Genomic DNA, 19,146 nt, shown 5'->3' on the forward strand with positions numbered 1-19,146 from the left:
CACTCCACACGCGGTTTTAAAAGATCTCTAAGCTATAATTTGGGTGCAGCAGCAAATCTACAACAAAATGACAGAAGAAGAAAAGAATCAAGGTGTCCAGACCTCAGCCTGACTCAAATGCTATGGTGAGACCTTCAGAGAACTGTGCATAAACAAATTCCTGCAAACCTCCAGAAACTGAAGCAATGTTGTTAAGAAGAGTGGGCCAAAATTCTTCCACAATAACATGAAAGACTAATAAAGCCATTTTTTCCAGCCTCTAGCTTTTCACGAGACTCTATACAGAACTTTCTTTTTCACAGGACTGCATGTACAACGTATCAAGGCGTACACTCAGACTTTACATGGTTTTTATTTAGGTGCAGCAGCCCAGAAGCATGCAGAGGCAGCTGAGGAGGAGGACAGGGAGACCCCAAACTATGAGGAGAAAGCCCAGGAAATAGTCCAAAGTATTCTGCAAGAGGTGGTCAATACTGTTGCAGGAGGTAAGACTTCTTTGTTGCTTGTTTGCTTAAATCGGTGTTTTATTTTTAAAGGCAGTGACTAATTGCGTCGTGAAAAAAGTGGCTGACTGAAGAATAAACCAGCAACCAGCTGCTCTTTATTGAGGCCAACTCCTGAAAGTAGATTTCAGTTTGCTGTCGGAGTAGGAGATCTTTAAATTCTCAAAAACCTGTGCAGATTTGCAGCCATTGTGCAAAGCTTACCCCAGACTTAGCGAGTTAGAAGAGTGTTATCTTATAATTTCTCCTCCCAACACTTCCGCGGCTCATTCGTGGAGGTGTATGGGAAAAGCAAAGAGCTCTTTCTTTGTGGGTAAAAGCTTAAAAACCTAAAAAAATTCTTTGAGCACACAGAAGAATAGTTCTTTGCTTCGCTAACCTCAGATGAAAGATGGCGGTTATGTTCCAGAGCTGTCTTCTTTCTTTGTAATTCGTCAGGTCGTCAAACTAAGTCTAGAATGCTTTTCTTGTCATAAAAAACAAATTGTGTCCCTTTTGTAGATCATTTTAAGGTGTTTAAATATTACAGATTAGTGTATCACCCCTGTCGATTCAACTCCACCCTGCAGGCCACTGCCTGGACCCAGCAAACCTGTGCTCTGACACCAAGGAGTCTGGTGGCGAGGGGGAGCCAGCAGAGTCAGAGCCTGCAGAAGCGGCAACAGAGGGCACCCAGAGCTCCCTGGAGGATGAGGGCACTGTGGGTAGCGACAGCGAGCACGTCCATGCCAACGGCATCCCCGGCACACCTATTTCTGCCAGCTTCACCCCCTCCCTGCCTGATGACAGACTCTCCGTCTCATCCAACGACACTCAGGTACCAGGAAACGCAGCTTGCTTACTTTATGTCAAATTAACATCACCTGCAAATGATCAGAGCTTTGACTGTGAACCTTTATGTTACCCTATTTGAATCAAAAGCATGATGAAAGACATGTCACACACACTTTGAATACCTGTTTTGTTTTTTTAAATTAAGCTAAAATAGCTATTTTCTACAATTCTTATGTATTTACAATTTTTCCATTCAGCTGTATGTGACCAATTATGCAGGATTACACTCCTCAGTGATTGCTGTTAAAGAAATCTAATAGATTTGGAAGCTCATAATCACACACAGTTTATGTTAAGCACTCAACAGGATATAAAGAGTGAAAGTGGCATTTTTTAAAAGTATTTTTGTTTCTCTGGTTTGTCTGCAGGAATCAGGAGCAGCACCGGGCCAGCCGCCAGGTGCTAAATTCTCCCACATCCTCCAGAAAGATGCCTTTCTTGTCTTTCGCTCGCTCTGCAAGCTGTCAATGAAACCGCTATCAGATGGGCCACCTGATCCGAAGTAAGGATACAAATTAAACATAATGACTGCTCTTGTGTGTTATTTGGTTCGTCTGTTTCTGGTTAATATTTTCGACTCCTTTGACTTATGCAAAAAAAAGTGAGATAATTATGCTGTGTTAGGAGGGAAAGGTGTGATAGCAGCCTGATACTGAAATAATGCTGAGTTTTAGACACAGCAGTAAAAAATACATAAAATGACTTCTGTTTGGTTTCATGCCTGTGAAAACCCATCAAGCAGACTCTCTTAAATTATGTCAGAGGCATTTGAGGTTTCACTTGAAGTCAGGTTTAATAACTGAGGATCGGACGGCAAAGAGCTCCACCTCGGTCCACATAGCACCAAACCCCTCCTGTCGGTTGGATGACTGGGCCTTGTGGCACCGCACTTCCTAGGTGAGGTGTTTGGGGTCTGTCCTGCCAGGAAGAGACCTCAGGACAGAGCCAGCACACTTGAGAGATTATATCTCTGACTTGGGAGCGCGTTGGTGTCCCCCTGTAGACCTAAGAGGGGAGGTGGTCAGTTGGAGGAAGATCTTTGGGTCTTTGCTTCGACTTCTACTAATGAATGGATGGATGACTGAGTGATTAACTGTAAGACCTAACTGTAAAACATTTTTGCTGCTAAACAACTGAAATAATGAATTATCCAAATAGTTTTGGACTTACTTTCTATCAGTTCATTGCTGTATCCCAATCTTGATTACTTAGTTTGCAGTGGAGAAACATATTACTGACATTTAATGAGAAATAAATGAAATTTTTAATGTGGTTATCTAAAAGAATGTGGAAAATCAGTTTTATTTGGATGCTTTCCAGCTGACATTCTCCTTCAAAAACCTTTGTTTGTTAGTAAAATGAATTAGTGATGTATTGTGCTTCCAGTAAAGCCCCCAATGAAAAGCTTCGATTTTTATTTGGTTTCATCTTTGGGATAGACATGCACAAATGTGAGTCATGGTTTAAAATGAGGATCGCTCCCATGATAACTGCAGTGTTCTGATACATGATGATAAGGCAGACAATGAGCCATCACTCAGCATTTTCTGAATCACTTCCTGGTTTCATCCCATTTTAACTGCTTCCCTTTTTTTAACAGCAGAAAAGTATAATTAGATATGTGCCTTCATGTAATATTTCTTCTGACCCATCTCTGGTTTTCCAAAAAGGGCATGCGATTGGCTTGACCTGATGGCTATAGCTTTTGAGAAACTGGATTTCCCGCATCTGGTTTCTTTGTGAAACTCAATTCAGGCTCTGCTGGCTGGTTTGTTTACTGTTCCGTTTATTTAATCATCCGTCACTTTTATTTTACTTTAATCCGGTGAAATGAACTGCAATCTCAGTCCTTTGCTCAATAGCTTTTTAATGAAAATGTTGAAAATTCAAAAGAAAGAATGGTGTTTGTGTGTTTGTGCCCATTTGTGTGTGTGTGTGTGTGTCTAATGAAGGCCACGTCAGTTACCTCAGCACTGATGTGCCGTGTCAGTGCCAGACAGAAACCTTTTACCTTCCTAACAAGGCTGTTCTGCCTCATGAGTCACACTTTGTCACTCTGTCATGAGGGAGCACACAGGCGAAAGTGTGGCTTTATTATTATCATTATCACCATCAGAAACTACTTTATTTTATTGTTTTATAAATTTGAAGAAATACTTGATTTTTATTCTAGATTTGCTAACCACCAATGTGCTAACTACTCTTTTCTGGATATCCTAAGGGGGATAAACTTAAAATAAAGGCGGATGTAGTCTTTGGGTATGAAAAGGAGGCCAGCTGTCTTAACCCTGCGTTTTTCTTTCTTATTTTAATGCTTTTAGTGTTGTAGTTTTCTTGCATTGTACTAACATTGCATTTCTTTCTTCACAACAATCTGGTTGGCGATAAAGCAGTATGTTTTCCTTTGCTCCATATTTTTTGGCTATTGAAAGAGAAGTAGAGGCACCCTGTTGTTGTGCCACATAAATCCTAATTTGTCTGCTTGCCAGAGATGGAAGACATTGCACAGAAGCAGCCAAACCCAGAATATAAAGTAGCTGAAAGTGTGATTTTTGACTCGTTTCGTCCTGCTGCTGCAGGAAAACAGTTCAGACGGGCTGACGCTATACGCGCAGGGGCGTTTGATTTGGTTTCCCGAGCATTTCTTTGATGCTGTTGAAGTTTTTAACTCTCTGATGCAGAGATACAGCATGATTTAGTTTTACTGTGCGTTACACTTTTCCCACTTTGTGGAATAACTTTGCTTGAAGGACAGATCATGTCACTTATAGGTACTTTGTTTTAGTGAGATTTTTGTTTCTCTTTTGGTTGCCAAGAGCATTTTGTGACGAAAACTTTTCATGGTTAAAAGCCTTGGGCAGATGATTAGATACATTTTTTTTGGTTGTTTTATCCAGCGCTGAGCGTTATTGCAGATTTGGATCTGTAAAATGCTATAGTACAGGGGTCTGCAACCCTGATCACTCGTGCCACAGCTGACACGTGAAGGGTTTAACTGATGGCACGACACGCGGTGAATTAATCTGAGAAGGAGCATTAAAAAATAAATGGCCGGGCCACCGGTGCACATCGCAAATTAGCTCGCATAGACACGTCAGTTGTTCTTCTTAATGACGGTATCTTAGCTAACAACCCCAACTACCAGATTCAACTTGTAATTGGATAAAAATAACGTAGCCTACCTGTGAGAGGGACGTGGCTAGCTGGCAGTTTTTTCAAGCGATGCTGAAATTTCCACATTCCGACACAAATGCTTCAGGAGCTGTCCGCTCAGCGCAGCATCAGCACCACGGAAATACACTGATACATCCATGGACTCGAGACAGGATTCACGATGCGTCTTCGGGACTTTCAGGTGTATGGACCAATGTTTTCTTTTCTGATCTAACCAGAAAGCTTTAGCGAGCAGCTGGATTTGTCTCTCTTTAACTGGCTGGACACAGAGGACATCGAAATGCAGCTGATTGAACTCAAAAGCTCGACTCTGTGGGGTCAAAGTTTGCAGAACTACGAACGCAGCTGGAATCCACAGCTGTGCGTGTTCATGGAGCTTGCATTTTCACCTGCTGGGCATCACTACCTGACAAGTTTAACTGTGTTAAGAACATTGCACAGGCCTTATTGACAGTATTTGGCTCTACATATCAAAATAGCTGATCTGCACTATGCCAACGTCTGTTTAGAAATATAGTTCTATAAAGTTGTTTTATATAGTGTGTAGCTGTTGATGTAGAGCATTATTAAATCTATTGCTAATGCAACGGTTGATATGGCACATTGACTTCTGAGGAAATTTTAGATGGCACTCATCATTAGAAAGGTTGCCGACCCCTGCTATAGAAGATGAAGCTTCACACATTGATATGTGCGCACAAACAAACCACTGCACAGGGTATTTTTTTGTGTTTTAATTCAAGCCCTCTTTTCTATTCAAAGGAGACAGTCAATTCATGATAACAAGCTTATGTTATTGTTGTGGATGAATTTAATTTTGTAACTTTCCGAAGGGGAATCAATTGTTCCCCTTGCTTTCATCAAAGATTTTAACTTCCTCTTTTCTGTCCTCGTCTCAGGTCCCACGAGTTGCGGTCGAAGGTCTTGTCCCTCCAGCTGCTGCTGTCCATCCTGCAAAACGCCGGGCCCATCTTTAAGACCAACGAGATGTTCATAAACGCCATCAAGCAGTACCTGTGTGTGGCTCTGTCCAAGAATGGGGTCTCCTCTGTGCCTGAGGTCTTCGAACTGTCTCTTTCCATTTTCCTCACTCTCCTTTCTCACTTCAAGACACACCTCAAGATGCAAATCGAGGTAAAGCATTTGCTTTAAGTTTGGACAAAAGCACTGGGTCTCCTACACAAGAGCTGTCGGCCATAGAAACCCATGCCGTGAAGCTCCCGGCACACAGTTTCTGTGCTGATGTTAATGCCAGAGGAGCTCTGCAGTTATTGACTCAGCAGAGACTGCACTCGGGGACCTTTACATAGTCTGCCACTTCACGGCTGGGTTGCTGTGGTTCCTAAATGCTTTCATTTCCTTTCTGTTACGGCATCACAGTCGTATTCAGTTGTGTTTGTAAAGGCACACTGCATGGCTAACAGTAGGTGTGACCCAGTGCTTTTGTCCATATAGTTTATGAAAGTATTGACCATAAACTGTATATAAAAGATGATTGTGGTAACACAATTGGAAGCGTTAAGTCTGGTATTTCAGTCGTTGCCATCTTGATTATGTAAGTGACAGAAGAAGAGTTTTCAGTTGATATCTCCTTTGTTAGCAGGCTTCATCCATAGACCTCAGAGGTTCATCACAAAGACATGCAGCCCCTCTTATTTGGGGTCTTACTTACTATTAAACTTGTCTGACAATAATGCAGCTTACAACTGTATTAAAAATGCAAACATCTAGGAAGGCAGCGACCTGTGTCGGCACACTTAAATCCTTATTAGGTGTAAATGTGTGAGTAATAAAAGAAATCCTCCTTGTACATTACTGATGAAGGGAAAATTAGCTTTAGAGACCCAAGTCGTTTTGTGCCCGGCTACTTTTGGACTTTCAAAGAAGTGCCGTTTATAGCAAAAAGGTATCGACAGAAAGGATCGCCATAGAAAGCAGCAGTTTCTGCACTAACAGTCTCTGGAACGTAGTACAAAAAAATGTTTTGAACCCAGAAGTCATTCAATATTTTTCCCATGGTGAGTCAAGCTAGGATATTTTTTCTCTCTTTTATTTTTACTTAGATGTGCAGGGAAAACCCGATGAACTACTTGGCTAGTTCATCAGCCAACTAGTTCATCTGGCACCTGGTTCACTTTGTAGGAAACACAGGAACAATTGAGGTGTTAAACGCCACATTTAAAAGAGAAAATAATTTTGATCGACTTGTTTTTACAGTGAAGAACTGTCAGTATATATGTGTATCTTTCATGTTTATATCTAGCATCTTTCAGTGGTAAGAGATATTGACAGGCTGTTACCATATCTGCTGTAACGTTCTTCCTCCTCTGCCTACAGTTTATTCTTCTGAGTCTAACTGTCGAACATTTGACATCCACCTGCTATATTTGTTGTATCCACTCGAGGGGAATCGTGTTTTGCTTCTGGAGGGTTGCGTGTGGGCTTTCTCTTTTTTTTTTTTTTTTTTTTTTTGGTTATGCAGGCAACTGAAGGTTGTTTTTACCTCTCCTTGTGTGTGTGATTCATGTTTACACTGTCACATGAACTCTCTCAACAGGTGTTCTTCAAGGAGATTTTCCTGTATATTCTTGAGACGTCCACAAGCTCCTATGACCACAAATGGATGGTTATACAAACCCTCACTAGAATATGTGCAGGTTGGCGTCTCTCTCTATTTTCACTTCTCTTTGTGTCATTTAGAAAATAGAAGTACTTTGATTGGGGCTTTAGATGTGGTGCAGATATATCTGCTAGTTGTCAAAAAAGTTTTTAGCTGTACAGAAATGCTGAATAATACCTCATATGAACTGCTTCTTTTTTCACGTGACTGTCGTAACAAAGTTGCAGTTTCATCTAATGATTAATTATTATCTTTATATGTATGCCTATTGATTCACCCTCCACATTTTCACTCCCAAACTCCATCTGGCTCCCATCTGTCCCATCAGACGCCCAGAGTGTGGTGGACATCTACGTGAACTATGACTGTGACTTGAATGCTGCTAACATATTTGAACGGCTGGTCAACGACCTCTCGAAAATTGCACAAGGTCGTGGAGGCCATGAGCTTGGGATAACCCCCCAGCAGGTGATTTTATTTATTTATTTAATTTAAAGTTATTATTGCTATTATTCACAATCTTGGGCTGAAAAAAACTGTTGGGATGCTTTTCTAGGAGCTGACCCTGAGAAAGAAAGGCCTTGAGTGTCTAGTGTCAATCCTGAAGTGTATGGTGGAGTGGAGTAAAGACCAATACGTCAACCCCAATTCCCAGACCAGCCTCGGTGAGACACTCGTGTCTTTTATCAAAACTGTCTGGCAGTCATCAGACCTGATCTGAATACAAGGCATAACCTTCCTCTTCATTGTTATTCTGCACACTGATCAGTGTTTGGCTGGTAGTTTGAAACAATCCAAGACAGGCTAGCTGTACACAGAACAATGTGTTACTGCAGGGGAGAGTGTAGTAATTCCTTAAAAATAACAGTGAAGACTGTTTGGTTAAATTGCAGAATACAGAACATATAACACGAATGAATACATCAGGACACAAGCCTGTAATATTACTGAAATCTTCAGAATGAGCTTTGAATGTATGACTAAAGCTTAAATAAAAGGAAGTGTTTGGGTACCTTAATTTTATTTTTTGCCTTGTAGCCTCCGTCTTTTTCAATCCTCCACCTAATGTAGGAAATATGATGCTAATTAAACACTGTTATGCTAATTAAGATTGCATTTTTTTTTTTTTTTATTTGCCAGATTTTTGATAAACACTCCTATTTCCAAAATGTAGACATTTCTAGCAATAATTTCATAATTCAGGCTTTTAAAGGTTTTTACTGGTTTGCGATAAAGCTCCATCAGCATAGTTGCAATCAGAGGCAGGGTGGACAGCTGGCATTCATCTGGGAGAGCTACAACTCTTAAGAAGAAATGCAAACGTTCATCAGCTCGGTTCCCACCGCTCGAAGCAGCGGGATAATGCCCAGAGGCTGGCGCAGACAGGCTAATCCAGGAGGTTTAATCCTGAAAAGAACGATACCTTAGGCCGAGCCATGATTGAGGCAGGGGGGGGGTGGACTGAAGATATCTTCAGTGTCAGACTGGCCCTTGGGTTTTCAGCACATCGGAGGATTTCTGTTGTTTGCTCAAACTAAGGAAGAGTCCAGCTGCGTGAAAGCACTGGAAAGATATCCCAGAAGCCTTCTGGAGCAGCCCATGGGCTAGCCTCAGGCTGGGCTAACAGGGCTAACTAGCATAGGCAGCTGTGTTCGCTCACAGTGGCGCTATTTCTATTTCAAAACTTATGCCACCTCATTAGCAATCTAGCAGGAACTCATAGGTTAGTAGTGGTGTGCGGATCGATACTGAAATATCGATTCTTCCGATCCCAGCAATTTATGTTCTAGAATCGATTCTCATATTTTAATATCGATATTTTAGTACTCTGGGGTAAATTTGTAGTTTTTCCATTAAAATGAACGCAGTGGAAAGAAACTATACAATTCGGATCGTCTAATTTGGAAGGAACTACTTCCTCTTACGCCTTTCATAGTCATATGCGGAATACGGCTGTATAAATGTGTGGCAGCCCCTGGCGTGCACACTCACAACAATGGCTGAGCGCAAACAGAGTCCTGTGTGGACACGTTGTTGTAGCAACACCACTGACCTCGTCAAACACCTCGGAGTAAATCACATCACAGAATATGATAAGCTTATGTTGAGGCGAACTGAAGAGGAGGACAGGGACAGGTGCTGCTAGGGCGAGACCGACGTCTCTCGCAGAGTCCTTTAGTGCTGCAGGCAGGCAACATGCTCAAATAGCGCACAACGTCAGTTTTTTTTTTTTTTTTTGTTTCTATATGATTATTCTGCATTATTAAGCAATAAAAACAAGTTGTCTGATGTCCTCTAATCATTATGAAGCAATATGGTTATGTTATTATTACAATTACATAATACAATTATATATTGTATTATGAAATGCAATGAAACATTAAGTTTTTGTACAGAGTATCTGTATCGGATCAGTATCGCTGATACCACCCTGAATTTTACTTGGTATCGGATCAGAAAGGAAATCAGTGGTATCGCACATCACTATAGGTTAGTATTTGAATTTTGAATGTTACGTTTGCCGCCGAATTTCAGACAGAGAAGTTTTCACTGTTTTCTTTTATTTTACAATGTGGAATATGAATTGTGGTTACAAATAGAGTATAGCAGTACAATATATCACATCCCCTGTTTTTAAACTGTCCCTTGTCTCTCCTTGTGAACGACTTCAAAGCAAGAGCAGGTAACAGTAGAGCAGTATGGAGTGTTTGCTGGAACGTGTTTGTGTCGCTCGTTTTACACCCGTTGTGTCCGTAGGGAGTTTTGTACTAATGTTGGGTTACATAGCTTGTGTTTGAGAGTTTCCTGTTGCCCAGCTACACCCATAGATTTGTAACAAAAACCGTGTTTGAATTTAACCACAACTACTAATAGGTGAAAATGCTGCTGGTTGGTTTTGATGGAAACGTTATAAAGTAGTTCCCCGACGCACAGCTTGTGTTCCCCCATTGTTTTCCCTCCGTTCTGTAAGCCGGGGAGTGGACACAGAGTGCCAGCTCACATTACTGCGGCTTTGTCCTGAATGTTTTAAAGAGTTTCCGATAGGTAATCAGACTCCCTCCGTCTTACAGCGTGGACTCGCTCCAGCAGCAGCAGATCCCTGAGCTTACTCCAGCAGGCTTAAGAAACCAGCCTCTGTTGGTGTCTAAGTTCTTTCTGCTTTCCCTTTGACGACCTGGAGCTTTTCAGATAACCCACCTTTTATAATACCCCTCCCCTCCCTCCTGCCTTGCACCTGCTCCGACAGTGTGAATAAATGTGTGTTTCTGGAATTCATTAAGCTGCAATTGTGCACGGATTCGAGTAACGCTTGCATTCATACCCTCCCTGCCAACAACAACAAAAAATCATTAAGTAGACCTTGGGTTCATTTTCTTTGGTCCAGTTTTCCCCCTTTTAAATGACTGAAGTTTGTCTCCTGCAGTACTAGCTTTAAGTTAGCTGTTTTTTCAGCCTTGAGGCCATGCTTGTGCCAGAGTTTCAATTAAAGGCCTCGCTTCTATGATGTTTGCTGGGAGTTGCAACAATAGTCTTTTTTTTCTGTTATTATCATATATGTCCACTTATCTGTCGTCCCTTCTGCGTTGTCTTATCTGGTGTATTTTTTTCTTTCTTTTTTATTCCTCAGGCCAAGAGAAACCATCAGAACAAGAAAGCACAGAGTCCAAGGCTCCGGAGACCATAAACCGCTATGGGAGCATTAACTCTCTGGACTCCACAGCCTCGTCCGGTATCGGAAGCTACAGCACGCAGATGTCTGGTACTGACAACCCAGAGCAGTTTGAAGTGCTCAAGCAGCAAAAGGAGATCATCGAGCAGGGCATCGACCTGTAAGGGGTGCCGCTTTCACGGAGTAATCGTTTTATCCTCCGGATAACTGTGGCATTAGCTTCATTAAGTTGTCCTTCTCTGGATCTTCTATAGGTTTAACAAGAAACCAAAGAGAGGAATTCAGTACCTTCAGGAGCAAGGCATGCTGGGTACAACCCCCGAGGACCTTGCTCAATTTTTGCACCAGGAGGAGAGGCTCGATTCGGTAAGAAGTCATGTGGTTCTTACTTTCAGCTAAAACAGAGTACAGATCTGCTTCTCTGCTCACACCACAACACAGATTTGGGTCCAGACTTTTGGCATGTTGAAGTGAGGAAGCACAAACCGCACAGTGATCTCAGAGCAGGTGTAACGTTTACAGCTTTATCCCAAGACCGGGTTAAGCGAATACGATACTCAGTCACCGACGGCTGATGGTGCCAGAGTTGTAAGTGCGGCTGTGGCACCAGAACAGTTGTTGTATGTGTCGGGGGGTGTTATTAAAAATAGCACAAATGAGATTTACTCAAGCGAAGTTATGGCAGGGAGGAAAATGGCTCATTCTAGTAGCATGGAGTGAGTTTCCCACACAAACATCTGGAGATCAGAAACGTTAACTAAAGCTGAGATATGAAATGAAGAAAGTCTAAGAATGTCTAATATTGTAAATATTGCAACAGATGACATATGAGATGGCGTGAAGGGACTGTTTTTCTTCTGTTGCCTGCATCCGCCCGTCAGAACAAGGGTGCAGCAAGCTAACGCTACAGCCTGTCCTATGAAGCAGGATGTGGCTAATCTATCTTAACTTCAGGATTAACCCTGAGTTTTCAGGACTATCAAGGTGGTTCAGGTCTTGCTGGGTTATATTGCCATGGTAACATGTTGCCAACCTAACCTGCTCTGGAAAATGATAGGTTTGAGATTAAAGATCAGCAGGTATGAAATCGCCTCTTACTGACCAATCAGTTGCCTAGAAAAATCCATTCCTGGAAAAAACCCCTGTGTGTGGAGAGCAAGAGGGTCTAACAATGAGGATCAGTGATAAATACAGTTTCTTACACATAACTTACCAGCTAACAGCACCACTTCCCTTTGATGTAAACATGCTAATCATATCCCAGCTAGATTGATAAAGCCTGGGTTACTTTATCATGTTCATGTCCCGATGTTAGGGTAAGTGGATCCATATAACGGAAAGATGTTGAACCTGTTTTGTGGTACAGAGCCCAGATCAGCTACAGTAGGATACTATTAAAGTCTACATCCTATCCTGCTGTCGCTAGCATGCGCCTGATGCAATTGGCATTTGTAGCCCAGTAGAAAAAAATGTTGTTTGCATAAAACTGGTAATACCCCACATGATTATTTCTGAAAAGAAATGTTGGTGCTGAGTTTGTCAAATGTATTTTTGGTGCTTCATGCATATTAAGAAATTTCCCAGAGAAAGACAAACTTTGGCACATTTATGGTCATTCCATCTCATTAGAAAAGAAATCTCATCTCAGAACTTCAATCTATTTCAGACACTCTCCCACACACGCAGTAGATAAGAACCAGCACAGACAAATGCTAAATATGTGTTTTACGTTGCGGCACGTTTCACATAGCCTCTTTTTTCTTTTGCTCTGTCAGACTCAAGTGGGAGAATTCCTCGGGGATAATGACCGTTTCAATAAAGAGGTGATGTACGCCTACGTGGATCAAATGGACTTCCAGGGCAAAGACTTTGTCTCTGCGCTGAGGATGTTCCTGGAGGGCTTTCGGCTGCCCGGAGAGGCCCAGAAAATCGACCGGCTCATGGAGAAATTTGCGGCGAGATATCTTGAATGCAACCAGGGGTGAGTTTATGACTCTGGAAATGCTTGCGTTTGGTTCTCTGTGGTCAGTAAACACAGTGCTGTTAAATTAATCTGCTCTCCTACCCTTGCTTTCCTGTCCCTTTCCCAGGCAAACGCTCTTTGCCAGCGCTGACACTGCGTATGTCCTTGCCTACTCAATCATTATGTTGACAACAGACCTTCACAGTCCACAGGTGAGCGCTCCGCCTCAGTGAGGCAACGGCCTTCGGGATGTGTTTAGACAGCAGTCCTTCCCTTAAATATCTGTTCAGCATAAATCACAGAAGTTAAATAAGCAGCTTTTGACCCGAATCCCTGTTGTTATCTGCAAAGGTTAAGAATAAAATGACAAAAGAGCAATATATCAAGATGAACCGGGGCATCAATGACAGCAAAGACCTACCTGAGGAATATCTCTCAGCCATCTACGACGAGATCGCGGGGAAAAAGATCGCCATGAAGGAGACAAAAGAGCTCACCATGAAATCCAACAAGCAAAGTGAGTCTCAGTGCTGGAGGAGTTCTCAAAGGTGTAATGAAAAAGGAGATTGTAGATATTATCCAGAGTCATTTACTTGATATCGTTGTTGCTGGAATGGTTTTGGATGAGGCTTGGAGCTATCAGAAATCAGTTATTCTATGAAAAACACTTCTGATTTACACTTTGCAGCAGCTGTTAAAAGAAAAGCTGCAGTTTTTTTTCCACTTTCTGTAAAAAAAAAAAAAAAAAAAAATGTCTGGGGTTTATTGCTCAGGTGTGGCCAGCGAGAAGCAGAGGCGCCTGCTGTACAACTTGGAGATGGAGCAGATGGCTAAGACGGCCAAAGCTCTGATGGAGGCCGTCAGCCACGTGCAGGCTCCCTTCACCAGTGCCACACATCTGGAGCATGTCAGACCCATGTTCAAGGTAATAACGCCAGCGCATGCACATGTGCTTCAGACACAGCTGCAAACAAATCATCCTTGCCGTTGTTGTTTGTTTGTTTCCTCAGCTGGCATGGACGCCCTTCCTGGCCGCCTTCAGCGTGGGGCTTCAGGACTGCGACGACACTGAGGTGGCCTCGCTGTGTCTTGAAGGAATCCGCTGTGCCATCAGGATCGCGTGCATCTTCTCCATTCAGGTACTGCAATCTGTTTTGTAGGACTAGTGCCGTACCGTATTACCGACCTGGCAGCGCGTTGACACAAAGCATTGTTGTTGTTTTGCCTCTCACAGCTGGAGAGGGATGCGTATGTGCAGGCTCTGGCCAGGTTCACCCTGCTCACAGCCACCTCAGGCATTGCAGAAATGAAGCAGAAGAACATTGACACCATCAAGACCCTCATCACTGTGGCCCACACAGATGGAAACTATCTGGGAAACTCCTGGCATGAGGTTCGCTCCACTTATGTCACATGAAACTGGCGTTTGTGTTGGCTCGCAGGAACGTGTTGTTATAATTCATCTCATATTTAAATGATCATCTTTCCCGAGCCTCAGATTCCTCTGGGATATCAATTTGTATATCTACAGTAGAACAGAGCAGAGACCTGTCTTTACTTTGTTTATAGCTCACATTTTGTAGAATTTTGGTGTTACCCTTTTCCCACTTTATTCTACATATGATAGTTTGCTGCGCTTGCTTGTTTTTTAACTTCTTTCTACATTTCTGCATCTGTTTTTTTTTTTTTTTTCCTCCAAATACTTCACTGTTGTTTCTCCTTGCAGATCTTGAAGTGCATCAGTCAGCTGGAGCTGGCTCAGCTGATTGGTACCGGGGTCAAGGCACGCTACATCTCAGGGACGGTGCGGGGCAAGGAGGGCTTCATTGCGAGCACGAAGGAGCAGAGCAGCGATGAGTACCTGGGTTTAGGTCAGCGATCATCATTTGAATGCATCGTGCACACAAAGACCAACGTTAAAGCCTAAATCAGCCTAACAACCACCTGTGTTTTGCTCTGCAGTTGGAGGGACTGTGGACCGTAAGCAGATTGCCAGCATTCAGGAGTCCATCGGAGAGACCAGCTCTCAGAGTGTGGTGGTGGCTGTGGACAGGTATGCACCTCCTGCTGTTGTTTGTTTATTTGTAGACTTTAACGTCCTTAAACGAAGCATGCAGTAAATGAACGTAGCAAGGATCACATCCTCTTATCTACCTTTATTTTGGAGTAAAAAGAAATGAAAATACAGCGCAGCTCTTAAGTAATTTGTGTTTCTGTACAGGATATTCACAGGTTCTACCAGACTGGACGGTAATGCAATAGGTGAGTCCAGCTGATCCACTATTATACATGTAATTTCCTTATTGCTTACAAGCAGAGGTACATGCTAGCTGTTTTTAATTGGCATGAATCACGTCCTGCACAAACCGCTTTTCATTGCCAACGTTTTCTGTCCGTTCATCAGTTGATTTCGTGCGCTGGCTGTGCGCCGTGTCCATGGATGAGCTGGCCTCGCCCACACACCCACGTATGTTCAGCCTGCAGAAGATAGTGGAGATCTCCTACTACAACATGGGTCGCATCAGGCTGCAGTGGTCCAGGATCTGGGAGGTTATTGGAGACCACTTTAACAAGGTGAGCGAGAACTAGATAACTCATAGCTTAATACACTGATCGGGCACAACATTACGATCACTGACAGGGGAAGTGAGTAACACTGGTTTTATAGATATTTCAATACAAATTTTATTTTTTTAAATTTATGTTTTGGTAGCTTTGTTCCTCCATAAAGTGTTGGTTTGAAAATCTATCCCAAAGGTTTGCAGGAACTGAGCTACAAAGGCTTGTTTTCCTTCTCTCTCCCACTTTCTGTTTTGTAATGATAAACACCGATTGTTGCCAAATTCTGGCATTTTGATATTCAAGGACTCGTCTCTCACCAAGATTCGAGTCTCACGGCGCAGCTACAGCCTGGATTTTGGCGAAGGAGTGCCTGTTATGTGAAAAGTTTATTCAAGAAATGTTAGAGGCTTACTTTTCAGTAAAGGAACAGTGTGTTCTCAGAGAGCCGCACATCATGCGCTGAATTTAGGAGAAAAAAATGTGAAAAATAATACAGTGTTAACAATATTGTTCTGTCTTTGTGTAGGTTGGGTGCAATCCCAATGAAGATGTGGCCATTTTCGCGGTGGATTCTCTTCGGCAGCTGTCCATGAAGTTTTTGGAAAAGGGGGAGCTGGCTAACTTCAGATTCCAGAAAGACTTCCTGAGGCCTTTTGAGCACATCATGAAGAAGAACAGGTACAGAAGGAGTGCAATCATGTGTGAGTGAGTGATCACGTTAACTCTGCAAGTGGAAATCTGTAGTTCCTGGTGGTGTAAAGACAAGTTAGGAATCGCCCCTTGTTCTTGGGCGCATGCACAGAATGAAATAACTCACTCAAACCTCTCCCTTTAACCTCATCTGCAGCTCTGTGCCTCCTTCCCTTCCTCCCTGTAGCAGTGAGTTGGCATGTTGTTTGCTTTCTCACGTGGGGACGAGTAGCAACCCAGCATTTCAGCTGACCCATTTCAGTCTCTTTGCATTACCCTTTCAGTGAATTCACGTAAAAGCCTCTCTTTCCTCGTTTGCTCCGAATCTATCTCGGCTGGAATTTAAGCAGCTATCATTTATAAATGAGAGCGATTTTCCCGTAAAGGCTGCTGCGCGGCACGTCAAAGAGGAAAGCTGTTTCGTTACAGCACACGTTTCATTGATATGAAATAGGAGTAGCAGTTTAAGTATAAATCCACCCACAGATTGAACAGCCCGAGAGCTTCAACAGAGAGGAGATGGCAGGCAGCCACGTAAACCCTGCAGCGCAGTGTGTCTCGCTCATGCTCGTTCATGCTGCCTTCCCCTGTGTCGGTGTGTGTAATGGTGAGTGGAGGCAGAACTCCTCTCTCATTCATAGCTACGGAGCAATTAGGATTGCTCTTCACTGAGGCCACAACTCTAGCCAAAGCTGGAATAATCATTCTCTCTGAGAACAGGGCTGTGGATGTCATCAAGAGCCTTTAAAGCTAATTGAAATCAATGACGGGATTCATTTTCTTCTCTTTAAAAGGGACCAATTATGCAGGCACCAGCTCCATGTTTTTCTTCTTTGACTCTACTAGAGTAGCTTTGCTGTCATCCAGAGTTCAAAATAATGCTTATTTAGTTTATATTGTGCCTCGACGCATTCTGTCAGAAAGTCTCCTTATTTTTCACTTTCATTGTTATTGTTTGCTGGGTGATGATGTCACATGCTTTTACGACAGTCCAGCCGTACTAAGAGTCCGAGGAGCGCTAAGCACGGGGGAATAGCGATTTCCAGTGTGATTCAGAACCTCTGTAGCTCTAAGGATCAATTCCTAAATTAATAGGTTGGATACACACACACACACACACACACACACACACACACACACACACACACACACACACACACACACACACACACATATATACTTCCGTTAATTTCAGGAAGTTGTTAGAAGTCTGTGGTATTATGTTGCTAAAGTATACATCTCCACTGAGGCGGTCTAGGAGGAGACTGATCTATACTCTGACATATTGTTTACATCCTTTAGGGGTTTTAGATTAGGAGGTAGCACATTATAAGACATGTACCTGATATGGAGTATGTTAGGAGATTCGACTGATATTGGCAGAAGCATGTAGCCTTTGACACAGGTCAGATCCATGTATATCAGTTAGGTTATTTGGCCACTAGAGGGCTGTGATGACCACCTAATTGCTGATCTTTGCTAATATTGAGATATTAGGCCTTTCTGTTGTTTTGGATAAGCAGATATTCCTGCCAATGTGAGATTTCATTAAGCCAGAGCATTTAGTTATTGATGTATGATGTTGAAAAGTAATGGTTGTTATATTTGTCATGTAATTATTCTCCCTGTTTTCTTGTTATTTAGAACCACAGACATACGCACCCTTATACTCTCACTGAGTATGCCAGTTGCTGTACTACTGGCCTGCTGTTCAATCAGTTAATGTTCATTAAAGTATATCTGGAAAGCACTCTCTGTGCCCAACTCTCTGACTGGAGTCCTTGTCCTGAGGGAGCTATCACACCGGCATCCCAGTGATAACTCTAACACATTCACTGCCTGAAACAAGCTATGTTAGCTTTTATTCCTTTAAGGCCATCCTCTCCTTAAGAGTGTGTCTTTATGGCGTGGATGTGATCCGACCTCCATCCAACAAAACTATCACGTGCACCTTACAGGCTGAAGTTAAAAGCTTTTCTGTAGTCACATCCTGTATGCTTAGCATTGTGGGATGCATCAGGGGTAGCATGTTCTCCAGCAGTCCAGAGCACAGCACCTTCTTCCTGTATTTACTTTTGTTGCTCTCACCCCAGACACATCTATCCAATACACTTCAAGTACCCCTGTAAGTTTTTTTTGTATGTGTTAAGAAGCCAAACTAAAGAAAAGCTACAAGTTTATAAACTCATCAACTGATTTGGACCAGAGTAAACAAACCATTGGTGTGAAAATATCCTAAGACTGCTTCTGATTGGCTTCCATCCTTAAACAGAAGGTTTAAACTGTATAACAGGATGTTACTACATATACTATGTATGTGGTATACTAAATATTTGTTTACTTTATTCCTCCTATTTTGCGGCTCCTCCTTTCCTGTTCTTTTTCCTCTTTGTTTTGACCCCTTCTCCTTCTGCTTCATCACTCACCTCTTTTCTCTGTCTCCCATTCAGGTCTCCCACCATCCGAGACATGGTGGTGCGCTGTATCGCCCAGATGGTTAACTCCCAGGCAGCGAACATCCGTTCAGGATGGAAAAACATCTTCTCCGTCTTCCACCTGGCTGCCTCTGACCAAGATGAGAGCATCGTGGAGCTGGCCTTCCAGACCACTGGTCATATCGTCAGTAAGTCCAACAACCTCCCCAACTTATTTTATCGTTAACCACTTCCATTTCCCTTGTAGTCAGCAGACTGGTTTAATTTGCGCTTCCCCTGTACCCCCACCACTCTTCTAATTTTGCTCCCTCCTCTGTCTGCCTCCTAGCGAATGTATTTGAAAAGCACTTTGCGGCTACAATCGACTCCTTCCAGGATGCCGTGAAGTGTCTGTCAGAGTTTGCCTGCAATGCCTCATTCCCAGACACCAGCATGGAAGCCATCCGCCTCATCCGACACTGCGCCAAATACGTCTCAGATAGGCCACAGGTCAATACGAGTCCTCGTCTTATACAGATCGCTTAATTTAATACTGTACGGGAGGCGTGTTGTGATTGATTATGATGCAAAATGCACCGACTTGTGCATCAGCTCAGATAGTCAGAATATAAATGGTTGGTTGAAGCAGCAAAAAAATTCAAGTCATAATAAAGACATCAATATAGAGACACTATTAAAGATAATGCATTTAAGAT

General features: G+C 42.7%; 1 protein-coding gene across 2 annotated transcripts in view; it reads left to right on the plus strand.

Annotated features, from left to right (window-relative positions):
- The window catches only part of arfgef1 (ADP-ribosylation factor guanine nucleotide-exchange factor 1 (brefeldin A-inhibited)), a 52,346-nt gene that overhangs the window by 26,408 nt on the left and 6,792 nt on the right, over positions 1-19,146 (plus strand). For both annotated transcript variants that reach the window (XM_012917900.4, XM_004546637.4), the window contains 22 exons: positions 360-485; positions 1,073-1,320; positions 1,706-1,839; positions 5,411-5,645; positions 7,069-7,168; positions 7,460-7,599; positions 7,688-7,796; positions 10,760-10,961; positions 11,056-11,167; positions 12,577-12,782; positions 12,892-12,976; positions 13,116-13,281; positions 13,538-13,689; positions 13,775-13,903; positions 13,999-14,157; positions 14,491-14,635; positions 14,727-14,817; positions 14,986-15,026; positions 15,169-15,338; positions 15,853-16,004; positions 18,467-18,639; positions 18,780-18,940. In XM_012917900.4, coding sequence (XP_012773354.1) covers positions 360-485; positions 1,073-1,320; positions 1,706-1,839; positions 5,411-5,645; positions 7,069-7,168; positions 7,460-7,599; positions 7,688-7,796; positions 10,760-10,961; positions 11,056-11,167; positions 12,577-12,782; positions 12,892-12,976; positions 13,116-13,281; positions 13,538-13,689; positions 13,775-13,903; positions 13,999-14,157; positions 14,491-14,635; positions 14,727-14,817; positions 14,986-15,026; positions 15,169-15,338; positions 15,853-16,004; positions 18,467-18,639; positions 18,780-18,940 — 3,236 coding nt within the window. The remainder of the gene's footprint in view (positions 1-359; positions 486-1,072; positions 1,321-1,705; positions 1,840-5,410; positions 5,646-7,068; positions 7,169-7,459; positions 7,600-7,687; positions 7,797-10,759; positions 10,962-11,055; positions 11,168-12,576; positions 12,783-12,891; positions 12,977-13,115; positions 13,282-13,537; positions 13,690-13,774; positions 13,904-13,998; positions 14,158-14,490; positions 14,636-14,726; positions 14,818-14,985; positions 15,027-15,168; positions 15,339-15,852; positions 16,005-18,466; positions 18,640-18,779; positions 18,941-19,146) is intronic.

Source organism: Maylandia zebra, linkage group LG9 (genome assembly GCF_041146795.1).
Source record: "Maylandia zebra isolate NMK-2024a linkage group LG9, Mzebra_GT3a, whole genome shotgun sequence".
NCBI classification, from domain to species: domain Eukaryota; kingdom Metazoa; phylum Chordata; class Actinopteri; order Cichliformes; family Cichlidae; genus Maylandia; species Maylandia zebra.